This window comes from Hemicordylus capensis, chromosome 5 (assembly GCF_027244095.1).
Source record: "Hemicordylus capensis ecotype Gifberg chromosome 5, rHemCap1.1.pri, whole genome shotgun sequence".
In the NCBI taxonomy this organism is placed as follows: domain Eukaryota; kingdom Metazoa; phylum Chordata; class Lepidosauria; order Squamata; family Cordylidae; genus Hemicordylus; species Hemicordylus capensis.
The window spans coordinates 3,160,586-3,174,547 of NC_069661.1; the positions used below are offsets into that span (position 1 = coordinate 3,160,586).

Below are 13,962 nucleotides of genomic sequence, written 5' to 3' on the forward strand. Positions count from 1 at the left end.
GCAGTAGTCAAGTCTGGAGGCGACCAGCAGATGTACTACTGTTCTGTGGTCATTTATCTCAAGAAATGGACGCAGCTGGCACATCAGCTGAAGCTGATAAAAGGCACCTCTGGCCACTGCCTCAACCTGGGACACCAGGGAGTGGTTTGGATCTAGAAGCACCCCCAGACTGCATACCTGTTCCTTCTGGGGAAGTACTGTGAGTATGACCCCATCCAGAACTGGCAGATCAAAATAGTCTCCTGAATTGTGACCCCGCACAAGAAGTACCTCCGTCTTGTTTGGATTCAGTCAGTTTGTTATCCCTCATCCAGCACATTACTGCCTCCAGGCAGGCATTTTATTATTATTTTTTACATTTATGGAGGTTATGTCTTCTCCCGATGATGTTGACTTGGAGAAACACATTTGGGTGTCATATCAGCATGCAGGTAACACTCTGCACCAAATCTCCTGATGGTCTCTCCCAGTGGTTTTATGTAGATGTTTAAAAGCACTGGAGATAGTATGGAGCCCTGGAGGATGCCATATAAAAGCTCACATTTTGAAGAACAACAATCTCCAAGAAACACCATCTCGAATTGGTTCAAGAGGTAGGAGCAGAACCACGGCAAAGCAGTGCCTCCCACTCCCAGCCTGCTCATATGCACCAGCAGGATACACTGGACAATAGTATTGAAAGCCCTCGAAAGATCCAAAAGAACCAATAGAGTCACACGGTACCCTCTGTCAATCCCCCATTGGAGATCATCCATCAGGCTGACCAAGACACTAGTGTTCCCTCTAAGGTGTGCGTGTGTGCAGGCACTCACATTTTTTTGATGTCTGTTCAGTCAGTTTTAGATCCTACTGAGGGTGAATCAGGAAGACCCCACTCTGAATTCACATGTGCACACACTGCCCCGCCCCAAATGCCCCCATTCTGCACAAATGGAAAAATTAGAGATAACACTGCAAGGCAGTCGCCATAGCCAGCCCACCCCAAAGCCAGTTTGAAATGGGTCTAGATCAGATTCTCAGTGTTGGGTACCCAGATGTTATTGGACTCCAACTCCCTAATCCTCAACCAAAGGCTACTGGGCTGGGGATTATGGGAGCTGAAGTCCAATAACATCTGGGTACCCAACATTGAGAATCCCTGATCTAAATTAGTGGCTCCCAACCAGGGTTCCTCCAGATGTTGATGAACTACAACTCCCAGCATCCCCAGCCACAATAAATTGTAGCTGGAAATGATGGGAGTTGTAGTTCAGCAACATCTGGAGGAACCCTGGTTGGGAGCCTCTGTTCTAGATCAGGGATTCTCATTGTTGGGTCCCCAGATGTTATTGGACTTCAAATCCCATAATCCTCAACCAAAGGCCAGGGGGCTGGGGATTATGGGAGTTGAAGTCCAATAACATCTGGGGAACCAAGGCTGAGAATCCCTGGTCTAGATCATCAGTTTCCTCCAGGACTCCCTGGAGGTAGGAGGCCACCACCCTTCAATTACCTTGCCCAACTTTTACAGTAAGGACTGACACTGCTGCAGGATCATAAAACAATCTATGTACCTTAAAAAAAAAAAATCCAGGCATTGAATCCACTGAATAATGGAGTCTTCAGAGGATCACTTATTCCACATCTCCCAACAGCAACAGTTATCACCTTTAAATATGAAACGGGGAAGGACAGTCGCTCAGTGGACTAAGGCATAGCTGGGACCGCCTCTCTCCTAGCTACGCCTCTGGGCTCAGCCCAGCTGCAAGGTTCCCCCCTGCGCCTTTGGCCTTCAGCTCGGACTGAAGCGGTTCAGTGCAGGAGAGCCGCACTGCCTGCAGGCTGGCCATCCACCAGGTAGAGCTGTGCGGGCCAAGCTTGCCCAGACAGATGGCCGGCCTGCAGCCAGTGTGACTCTCCTTCAAGGGCAAGGGCAGGGCAAAACAGGAAAGAGAGAGAGGGACTACCCGAGCTGCTGGGAAGCAGAGGCAGCTGCACCTCATTTGGCGCCCCACCTCTCGGGTCATTCGCCTCTACCTGCCTTGCAGGGTTGTTGTGAGGGTGAAAGAAAGGGGAGAACCAGACATGCTGCCCTGAGCTCATTGCAGGAAGGGTGTGGTAGGGTTCCCGATGCTGGCTGGAGTGGTTCCTGCAGACGGGTCCTGGTATAGTTGCAAAGCGACACCCAGGCCTCTATTTGTATAAATAAAGAATGCAGCTGTCTCTCGCCACTGTATAATCACAGCCAGCCCTCCAACAGCCAAAGATTAATGGTGTGGTTTGGGGGCAGGACTGGTTGAAGGACAGGAAACAGAGGGTAGGAATAAATGGACAGTTTTCACAATGGAGATAGGTAGGAAGTGGGGTCCCCCAGGGACCGGTACTGGTACTTGTTCATAAACAACTCAGTTTATTTTATTTATTATTTATTTATTACATTTCCATACCGCCCAATCTGTGTCTCTGGGAGGTTTACAATTAAAATTTAAAACATCAAATCACTTAAAAATTAAAATCATTTAAAACATTAAAAAATTTAAAACATTTTAAACCCTTTAAAATTTTCTTTCTTTCTTTTTAGAACCATAGTTCTAATTAAAGGCCTGGGTGAATAAATGTGTCTTCAGTGCCGTTTTAAAAGATGTCAGAGATGGGGAGGCTCTTATCTCAACAGGGAGTGCATTCCAAAGCCAGGGGCTGCAACGGAGAAGGCCCGGCCGTAGGGATGTGCGAAACGTTTCGGATACAAAACGTTTTATACCCCAAACAGCCTGTTTCGGGTTTTTTGTAAACAAAACAAAACACCCATTTTCCAGATCCAAAAGTTTTGTATACAAAACAAAACGTCCCTGTTTCGGACCTCCATTTTGTGGTGATCTCTGAGTCAGTCTCCATTTTGTGTGACATCTCTTTGAATTTCCCACCCTTCCTGCCTTCTGATCGGTGACCTAAATCATGGGCTGACCTGCTGACAATTCCCTCCTTGTTCCCCATTGGCTCTTTTGCTTCTTCCCACTCTTTACTGACCCCACATTGGCCAGGGGAAGGGTTGCTAACCTATGGGGTGCTGGGTTCTGCTGTTTCTGTGGTGTTCTGAGTGTAGATTCTCTGGTAGCATATGAGAGTGGATTCTTGTTTTTCACTGAAAATCTCATATGCTACCAGAGAATCTACAATGAACACCTCGGAAACAACAAAACCCAGTACCCCACAGGCTTGTGGGTGTGGGGGTGATTGGCACCCTATGTGCACTACACAACCCCTCGCTCTGGGCATACCCAGTGCCCCCCAAGTGGAATTATGGGGCTGATGAAACCATTATTCCCTATGGGAGAAATCTTAAAGACACGTAAACTTCAACAAATCACAAAAGATCAGCCCTTTGCCCAATTCTTTTGAAATAATTCTGGAAGTTTCCTTGCCCCCATTGGGCACTACCACCCACCACACTCTGCTCTGGGTCATCCCTTTCCCCTTGATTTGAAGCAATACATATGCTGGAATCCCCTTTATTCCCTATGGGAAAATTCTTAAAGATGTGTAAACTTAAAAAAAATTCACAAAAAAAATCAGCCCTTTGCCTAATTCCTTTGAAATTTGGGTGGTAGCTTCCACCCATTGGACACTACTACCACCACCACCCACTCTTTTTGCCCTGGGACCCTTTTTAAAAATCCAAATCGATTCAGATTTGGATTCAGAAAATTTGGCTACAAAACAAAACAGGGCTGATTCGGATTCAGAAAATTTGGGTACAAAACAAAACAGGGATGTTTCGATTTGGATACAAATCGAAACAAGAAAATCTCAAAATGCACACCCCTACCCGGCCGTTCCCAAGTAGCTGCCAGGTGTGTTGGCAGCTCCCTATGTCCCTATGATCTAGAAGTTGGGGTGAGCAGCAAAGTGGCCAGATTTGCAGATGACACTGAACTATTGAGGGTAGTGAAACCCAAAAGAGATTGTGAGGAGCTTCAAATAGGTCTCTCCAAACTGGGGGAGTGGGCGACAAAATGGCAAATGCAGTTCAGTGTCAGCAAGTGTAAAGTGATGCACATTGGGTCAAAAAACACCAACTTCGCATATATGCTGATGGGATCTGAGCTGTGTTGGTGACTGAGCAAGAGAGAGATCTTGGGGTCGTGGTGGGCAGCTCGTTGAAAGTGTCGTCTCAGTGCACGGCAGCTGTGAAAAAGGCTAATTCCATGCTAGGGATCATTAGGAAGGGGATTTGATAATAACAATGCTAATATTATAATGCCCTTATACATATCTATGCTGCGGCCACATCTGGAGTACTGCATACAGCTTTGGTCACCGTATCTTCAGAAGGATATTGTGTCTGGCAAGAGAGGAGGCAGCAACACCAGACTTGGAGATGCTGCTGCTGGAGGAAGCCCTCGATGCAAAGCCCCTTGGAACGAATGGGCACTGGCATTGGATTTGCCTGGGCTGTACCTCTGCCTGCCCTTTCAGTTGTGCCTCCAAGAAGCAGCTGGGTCACACCTTGCAGCAGAAGCATTTGTCGCCGTGAGCTTTGCTTTCATGACTGCCTTCCTTCTTTGTCTTCCCAACGTGGCTTCATAACGCCCCCTACTTAGGGGTGTGCTCCCAGCCTGCCAGTGTGGGCGCAATCCGCCTGCTTCTCTGCAGGCTGGCGGTTTTCTTCCGGAAGCAGACAACAGCAGCAGCAGCAGTAGGGTCCTTCTCTGCCTTGGACGGGGCCTGGGTGGCAGCAGGCTTGTCCAGCTCACCTTGGGGAACAGAGAAACCCGTGTCCATGAGGGGGGTCGTGGCCAGCCAGCTTGGGCAGGGAGGACAGGCTCACAGAGGTCGTCTGAGCAGAGCCAAAGCCCCCACCCCGCCTCAGCCAAGCCTCCTTAACAAGCTGCTGTTGCAGTTCGTACACGAAGCTTACTTCTGCTGCAGCACTCCACTGGCCTACCCAAATGGTCTTCTCCACCCCAGCAGATGGTGGACCTCTCCTAGGGAGTTCTTCCCCAGCTGAGCTCCTCTTCACAGGATCTGCCAGGGACGGAAACTGGGAATGCCTGCCTGCGCGGGCCAAGCATCGCTCTCAAGGTCAAGCTGCACGTCATACAGGAAGAGCTTGCTTCTTGCTTCTGTGCTGGCTGCTGGGTTATTGGGCAGTTCATAGCAGGTGGAGGATAGAGTTGCCATGCCCCACCCCCCGCCGGAATTCGGGGTTTCACCCAGATTTTAAGACTCTCACCAAGATTGCTTGGGCTACCCAGATTTGCCCGGATTTCAGCTTTCATTTAAAAAAAGAAAAGAAAGAAAAGCTGAGCTCCAGCCCTTGTAGAAGTGGAGTGATGGAGCCAAACGTGCAGTCCCTCTTCTGCTCAGAAAGTATTTTCAAGCCAGTTTACATAATATGCCAATTAGGCACTCGGATTTGGAAAGCCAGAATATGGCGACCCTAGTGGAGGAGGCCTGGCCCTATTTGTCAAGGTATGGGGGGCAGCTCCCCCAAAGGGAGCTTTCCCCCCTTGACAAATAGTCGTGCCATGCGGGGGGGACCCGGGGAGGAGATAGGATGGGAGGGGGTGATAAAGCCACTCTATCCCTCCCCCCCACAGCTGCTATTCCAACTACTATACCACTATCACAGCTATTCACTGTGAAAGAAGAAGCACCTCCTGTAAAGTATAGCTTGGCCCTTACATTATCTTTAAAAAGAGATTTCAAAAAACACGGTGAATGCTAGAAAGCTTTATGGGGGGCAGTTTAAAATTGGTTGTTGCTTTATGTGAAATAAAGCCATGATTCCCAGTGACCTATAGATACTAAATTGTGCATGAACACTCCTACCACTTAAATTAGCCGAATGCACGACTTTTTACTCTGGAATATGCTTGGGGGATATTATTATTGTTATTGTTGTTGTTTACACAGGCAGGTGTTATTGACTGGTTTGTTTTATCCAAACATCGAGTCCTTCCCAAGGACCTGGGATGGTTGAATTTTATTGTCAATGTTGTTGCTGTTATAGATATCGTCGCAGAATATAGGCTGTTCCCAGTAAAAGTTGCTTTTTGTAATTGGCCGATGGTGATTTCTGTGGCCCTAATGGTGTTGAGGTGCTCTTCAAGGTCTTTTGGAATTGTACCTAGGGTGCCAATTACTACTGGGGCTATTTTGGTCTTCTTCTGCCACAACAATTTCAATTTGTAGATCTTTGTATTTTGTTATTTTTTTCTATTTCTTTTTCTGCTATCCCCTTGTATTGCTATGTCGATTATTTTGACTTGTTTTTCTTTCATCATCATTTTTTCTGAATATAATCACCATATTTTAACTGTTAATATTCCCAACAGATTTTATACGCTCAATAATCAGATCATTCATTCCAAAATGACGGCATGCCCAAGAGAAGCAGAAGATCTTTTTCAGATTCAAATGTACTATGATTTAAGTTTACCATATATGGTAATTATTCCATAAAATGAATAAAGTTTGCAGTTGAAGGCCTACAAATTTCAAGCTGTTCTTTTACTTCCCTTTACCAAGCACAATCTATTACATATATTTAACTTATTGAACTTTCCTGTAAGTATGATCTACACAAAATGACCTTGCCTAGACAATGACAGGCCTCACATACTAATGGATATATATCTGTGGGCAATTTCCCACTAGGCGCAGCTCATCCTAAGGAGCAGGCGGCGGGAGGTGTGCGTGTGGCGAAAGAGACACAGCTGCCTCTCCTTCCTGGAGCTCCATTTGCTCCTCTCTCCCCCATCCTGCCTAGCGCCGTGCTGCCTGCAGGCTGGCCATTCATCAGGTAGAGCTACGCTGTAACCACAAAGAGGGGCTTATATTAAAACAATGCAATCAACATGTAAGAACTGAGAAGAGAAAACACAGCAGCAACCAAAAAAAAAAAAAAAATGTTAATCAACAATGCCATCAGAAGCCAGGCAAGCAGGTCAGGCCAAATGCCTGGCAAAACAAAATGGTCTTAATGACCCAACAAGAAACTTGCAGTGTGTGAGCCTCCTGGAGAATGCAGTTCTGCAGCTGAGGTGCTGCTACCAAAAAGGCCCTGTCTTGTGTCCCCACCAGCTGCATCTCCACACAGAAATACAGCTGCGGCACACAGAGCTAGGCCTCCGCTGTTACCTGCTCACACGTGTCCACTGCCACACATGCATATCTGTGTTTTTAGAAGAAACAGGGAATTTAGCTCAAAACCAAATTTGCAAGTGAGCATAACAAATGGACCACGGTCTAGACACAGGCCCAGGCCAATGAGCAACAGGCTCCAAATCAAGGCTTTGGAAACAAAGAAACAAAGCTTATAGATAAAGCAGGAGCACAATGCAAAGAGTGGTATTTGGCAACCTCAGTACTGTTGCAGTTGCACAGGCAGAGAAGACAACTCCCAGGGCCTAGATGACAATCTCATACTAGCAAAATTGTAACAAGGCCTCCCCAAAACTAGGGACAAAAAATGGACAATGATTTACCAGGAGCTTTCCTAGACAGCTGGCTTTACTGTGGGTTTACTGCAAGGTTTTACTGTAAGTTCGAATTTGCCCTGCAAAACTGACGCAAAAAGTGGGTTGTTTAAACCCTGGACATAAATTGGGCTAGGCTCTTAACATGCAATGAAAACCCCAAGTCGTGTGTGCAGTGCTCCCCAATCTCTTGCACGGACTTTGGCATGAATCTGACTGAATTCTGACTCCGCCAGAACACCATTCTGGCGGAGACGTGAGCTAAAAGCCCCGACTGGAAATGCTCCGGGAAGAGGGACCGGAAAACAAGGGGAATGGGAGCGCAGAGAGTTCCAGCAAGCTGCTTCCTACCTGGGAGGCTTCCCCTGGGCCCCACAGAGCATTGTGTGCTAGGCGGTGGCGGGTTCCTCAGGGGCTCAGCCTCTGGAGCGGGCTGGGCGCCTGTCTTGGCCCCTCGATCTGGGGTGGCTGGGCCGGGGGCTCTGGCCGTGGCCGGTGGCTGCTGCTGCTGCTGCTGCTGCAGGGCTGGGCAGTCGACCATCTGCCGCCGTCGCTGCAGGATGGATTCCAGCTGGTTGTCGGTGCGCTTCTGGCTGCCTTTGCGCCGGCTCGCTCTCCTGCCTGGCTTCTTCATGGTGCCCTGAGCGCAGAAGAGAGGTGCCATGAGCCAGGAGGCCAGGAGCCCGAGGAGGCCGGCAGGCAGAAGGACTGACCTCTTCGTCAGGATCGTGAGGGGTGTCTGTGTTGAGAGCTGGTGCCTCGGAGAGATCCATCCAGTGTCTTATGCCAACAGTGTGGGGCTCTATGTGGGGCCGCCTTTATACGAAGTCCAGAAACTGCAACTGGCACCAAATGTGGCAGCTAGGCTTGCCTCCGGGGCAACCCAAACAGACCGCATTGCTGCTCTTTGAAAAGCATCACGCTGGCTGCCCATACGTTTCGGGGCAAAACATAAAGTGCCCGTGGTTACCTATCAATAAGGGAGCCCCCTTCTGCTTCAGGACCCCCACCGTTTATTAAGGTCTCCGGGAGAGGTCTGCCTGCCTGCAACTCGTCTGGTAGCGACTCAGGGCTGGGCCTTTTCTATAGCTGCCCTCAGGCTCTGGAACAAGCTTCCTGTTGTTGATAGTTTCCTAAAACCTTCCTCTAGCAGGTTTTAAAAGAGCACTCATTTATTTCACCAAGCCTTTGAACAGCTGTAAGCTGGTTTTATTGCCGTTATTTTAAATGGTTGTTTGCATTTTTACCTGTTTTAATGCATGGTTTTAATTCTGGTTTTGTTGTTTATTTGTAAACCACCATGAGCTTTCCCAGACAGCAAGCTTTACTGCAGGTTTTCTGTGAGACTCTACTGCGAGTACGAAGCTGCCCTTTTAAAACCAATGCAAAAAGTGGATTCCCCCCACACACACACCCCCGGATATAATTTGGGCTACACTCTAATGCACGACGAAAAACCCAAATTGTGTGTGAAGTGCTCCCTGATAGCTTGCAGGGACTTCGGGGTAAATTTGGCCGATATGTGAACACACACCTCCATTCCGGAGGAGATGCGAACTCAAAGCCAGGTGTGAAAAACTTCCATGAGACATTAGTATGAGGCGGTAGAGAAATGTAATAAATAATAAGTAAAATAAATAAGCCAAAACGCACACTGTGAGGGCAGACAAGGCAAATGCCGGATCCACGTACACGGCATGCTTGCTCCGCTAATGAATATCAGGGCTGTTTAACACATGCCTGAACCACATTTGATTTCTCTACACTCAGCGCCTGGCAGCTGAATGTGTCAACTGACCCTGAAAAGCTGAGCAAGGCTGAAATCAGTGGCCGTCATCCATACTGCTTGCACAAAGGTGTTGCCCTGGCCTAGCACAAGGCTGTTGTGCTAAGTATGGAGCCTGGGGACATAGGAAGCTGCCTTATACAGAGTCAGACCCTTGGTCCATCTAGCTTAGTATTGTCAGCACTGACTGGCAATGACTCTTCAGGGTTCCAGGCAGGCAGGGGTCTCTCCCAGCCCAACCTGGAGTGTCCCCAAATGGCAATTTAACTTTGAGTAACCGCAGAAGAGCTAGTGTGTGTTCACATACCGTCCAGCTTTAAGTCATTGGAGCGTAGCCTGATCTATGTATGGGTTTTAAAAAATTCCACTTTTTGCGTCGGTTTTTTAGGCAAATCCGAAATATCCGTAACTGGCAGTACTTCACCACTCTTCATCCCATGGTGATGCCTGCTGTCTGGGAATGCTCCTGGAGATGCTGCCCAGGATAGAACCTGGGACCTTCTGCATGCCCGCAGATGCTCTCCTGTTTAGCTGTGGCCCCTCCTTACAGGACAGATTGGTTTTGCATTAACACAAAAATGTTTGTGCTTGTGCAACAAGGTGCACAACCTGTGGCATGTCTTCTGTGTTGTGCAGGGAACTTTTGCACAAAGGTGCAATAGTACAATTTCAGTCTTTCCATGACTTTGCACAGCTACACGGCCATACAACTTCCTCCACTGCACAGCTTCGTCTGGATGTCCGCCACTGGTTTCAAGTGATATGAAATCCCTGTCTGTCTATAGTGCAAGACCCCCAAGTTGGCCCATTCAGACATGCACATCATCCCTGGATGCTGCAGTCTTCCAGTGGTGAACTTGCATGTGTGAATCAGGGCTTAGTCTCAAAAATGTGGGACCTCATGTTTTAAATCAACTTAATTGATAAAACAAAGCAAGGGATTTACAGAGCAATCCTGTTCATTACTCATTGAGAAGACTGAGACTTGACTTCTGTAGTGTGCTCTACGTGGGGCTGCCTTTGTACGTAGTCTGGAAACTTCAGTTGGTTCAGAACGCGGCAGCCAGGTTGGTCTCTGGGTCATCTCGGAGAGACCACATTACTCCTTTGCTGATGGAGTTACACTGGCTGCCAATAGGTTTCCGGGCAAAATACAAAGTGCTACTTATAACTTATAAAACCCTAAACGGCTTAGGCCCTGGGTATCTAAGAGAGTGTCTTCTTCACTACGAGCCCCACCGCCCATTGAGGTCATCTGAGGAGGTCCGTCTCCAGTTACCGCCAACTCATTTGGTGGCTACACAGAGACGGGCCTTCTCGGTCACTGCCCCAAGATTGTGGAATGCGCTCCCTGCTGAGATACGATCCTTCGCGTCTCTGGCAATTGTAAAAAAACACCTGAAAACCCATCTTTTCACCCAAGCTTTCTCAGCTTTTTAAAATTGACTGTTTTAATTTTATGGTTGATTTTAAACTGTTGATTTGTTTTAACTTTTATATTGTTTTAATTGTTTTATGTTAACTGCCCAGAGATGAAAGTTTGGGCGGTATATAAGTTTGGTGAATAAAATAAAAACATTAATAAATAAAGTCGCATTGAGTTCTGTGCAAAACGGTGTGTCCAGAGCCCCTTGAATGCTGGAGCCGGCCCTGTTCTTCTTACCAGGAGGCCCTGCAGCTCCATGGCGGTGCTCCTGCGCTTGCTTGCAGTCTGTACCTTGAGAAGAGATGGGTGGAGAAGCCAACGTATGTCTTGATTATGTATGCATTGGAATATTTCTGCCACATCCTCTGCTCCCCCAAACAGGACCTCCATGGCAGTTCACAATCATCATAAAACCAACCAAACCGTATCAGAGCAATTCAGCAAGGCAGCCTTATGCACGGCATCAACGAAAAACCAGCAGCAACCCAGTCACTTCAGGGGGACCAAACTGAGTCCAGCATCTTGGGCAAAAGCTGACAGCATGGAAGGCAGGGAGGGAGTGGGGAGTTCACTTCCTGGCGGCATGCTCTTCTAAAGGCACTTCACGGAGTACTCTTTGGAGTATTCCAGTATTCATGGAGTGCAGCTCACCTCACATGTAGGGATGTGCATGGAACTGAGCAGGGGTGGTTCGAAGGCGGGGGTGTGCATCTTTAAGGGTGGGGGAGGGTGCACTTACCCCCCCTCCGCTATCCCCACGCCGGAGTTCTGGTACCTTCCTGCCTGTTGGAAGTTAAGGACTTTGCCCTGTCTCTTGTCTCAGCGGCATAGGAGGACAGACTAGTGAGTCAGAGGGCTAGAGGGTCAAGACATTGGTCATCCCTTCTCTACTGCTCTGACACTGTCCCTTTGGTATGTAGATTGCTAATCTCAGGGACATTTCCTCTCCCTTCTCTTCCTGTTCCTTCTACCTTGCAACATGGCAAGCCTCTCTCCCTGCACCATGTGTGCAGAGAAGATGCAGAATCTATCTGCATCCAGCTAGATAGATAGATTAGAGATCCTAACTCCTCACTTTCCTATCTAGAATGGAGTACCTTAATAAATGCCTCATATATTGATTTGAAACTATGAATTGGCTCCAAGTTACTTTACTCTCAGCACACACGCATGCCTAACTAATCTACCGCTGTGTTGTGTCTCTGTGCACTCTGCTATAATGAGAAAGGGATTCTCCTACCAGAGAGAATTCCCAACACTGCCGCCCTATTGCCCCCTTTTCCGGAAGTAACTGGAAGTATCCTGCGCACCGGGCACAGGTGTGCATGCGCGTGCCATATGCGTACATCCCTGCAATGTGCATATGCCTGAGCCTGGCGCACACAGGCACGTCAGATACTTCCAGTTACTTCCAGAAAAGGGGGCAACAGGGAGGCAGGGAGGTACACTGTTACCCTGATGGACTTTAAGAAAATGGAGTGCCGGCAGGGGTGGGGGTGGAGGGAGGGGTAAGTGCACCTTCCCCTGCCCTTAAAGATGCACCCCCCACCTTTGAACCAGTGGAACCACCCGCCATTTGAACCGGGTTGGAGGCCCATAAAGGTTCTCCAAACTGGTTCCGTGCACATCTCTACTCACATGATCAGAATTTGGGCAGGAGAAGCCTCCTCCCTTGATTGGGAGCTGGACGTGCTCCTCTTTGTCGACCAACAAGTCATGCTTTTTACCACAAGACCAGCTCTCCTCTCTCTGGGGATGATGGGAGTTGTAGTCCCACAGCTGCTGGAGAGCTTCAGGCTGGCCACCCCTGCTCTAAACAAACACAATATGCCGTCTTGAACAAGCACGTTAGTGCCGTTAGGGGTATCCGGATGCGGGTCAGCTCCTATGGCTTCAGATATGTTCCCATCCCAAGTCAGGCTTTGCTTGGGCCAAGGAACTGCAGCCCCATTGGCTCCGTGCCCGCCCACCCCTCCCCGCTAGCCTGCCCGTTTACCTTGGACAAGCCCCCAGCGTCCCTCCTTGCTGGCCGCAGCACCACTCCGCCTTTGATCCGGGCCATCATTTCTTCCATTGCTTTGGACTTCATGTCATCAGTGCCAAGGCAAGGATCTGTCCAGAAGGAAACGGGGGCCAGTGATTTCCACCCTCTTTGTTGTATGTATTTATTGATATATTTTTTATACCGCCTTCCATTGAAACAATCACAAGGCGATTCTTTCTTGGTCGGTGCCTTCATAAAATCTGCTATTAGCTGTGGGAGAGGGGGGAGGGAAGGGACACTCTGGAAGAAAGCCAGCGTGGTGTAGTGTTTAGGGTGCTGGACTAGGACCGGGGAGACCCGAGTTCAAATCCCCATTCAGCCATGATACTTGTTGGGTGACTCTGGGCCAGTCACTTCTCTCTCAGCCTAACCTACTTCACAGGGTTGTTGTGAGGAGGAACTTAAGTATGTAGTACACCACTCTGGGCTCCTTGGAGGAAGAGTGGGATATAAATGTAAATAAATAATAAGAAGAACAATAATATGGGCACAAGTATGGTAAGTTTTCAAATCTCCCTCTCTGTGGCTAATAGCAGGGTGCTTTCCAGACTAGGGTGCTTTCCAGCAAAATGCCTCCATTCGGGCAAGTCGCATTCGAAATGTAAACAGCAGGGGGAGCAGTCTCATGGAAACTAAAAAAACCCCAAACCAGCAACTTTTTCATGCCAGATATATGACATCCTAGCTCTATATCGCAGTGATTAAATTTGCAACAAGGCATTGGAAATGTGAACGGCACCCTGCTGTCCGCGTAGGGACTGCGATGTCACGACACAGGAAGTGTGGAAGCACCCTTCCGAGATCTGTTGTGACCCCGTTGCAGGGTCTAGTCTGGAAAGCGCCCAGGTGGGGTTTTTTTGGACGGGGTGGTGGTGAGTGGTTTGAACTGGGGCTATGATGCGGTGTTGGGGGCTTAGGGTTTGATTCCCCCCCCCCCTAGTACCTCACTGCTCAACACTGTGCTGGAGTGCAGTTGCAGGGGAGATACCTTGCAGTTATGGAAATACTTAGCTTTGCTTGTACCCCGCACAGCTGACTAATAAATCATAGTGCTACTATCTTTTCTGCTGCCTGCTCTTGAAAACCAGGTGTGCAGGGGTGGTATTTTTATCCTGCTTTTAAAAGCAGCTTGTGAAAAATAAATAAAACAGGAATCGCACAATGAAAACATATAGGCCTTGTACGCACAATTGTTTGAATCTAGGTTTTGTGTGAATGCATGCCAAGGTGTGGAGGGAGGGAGAGG

At 48.4% G+C, this 13,962-nt stretch overlaps 1 protein-coding gene across 1 annotated transcript in view; it reads right to left on the reverse strand.

Annotated features, from left to right (window-relative positions):
* Positions 1-2,388: 2,388 nt before the first annotated feature.
* LOC128326394 (shootin-1-like) overlaps positions 2,389-13,962 on the reverse strand; it is a 39,085-nt gene continuing 27,511 nt past the window's right edge. Inside the window, exons 13-16 of the mRNA XM_053253134.1 lie at positions 12,669-12,784; positions 10,910-10,963; positions 7,812-8,100; positions 2,389-6,795 (exon numbers count right to left, since the gene is read on the reverse strand). Of these exons, the coding sequence (XP_053109109.1) occupies positions 6,791-6,795; positions 7,812-8,100; positions 10,910-10,963; positions 12,669-12,784 (464 nt within the window). The 3' untranslated portion in view covers positions 2,389-6,790. The remainder of the gene's footprint in view (positions 6,796-7,811; positions 8,101-10,909; positions 10,964-12,668; positions 12,785-13,962) is intronic.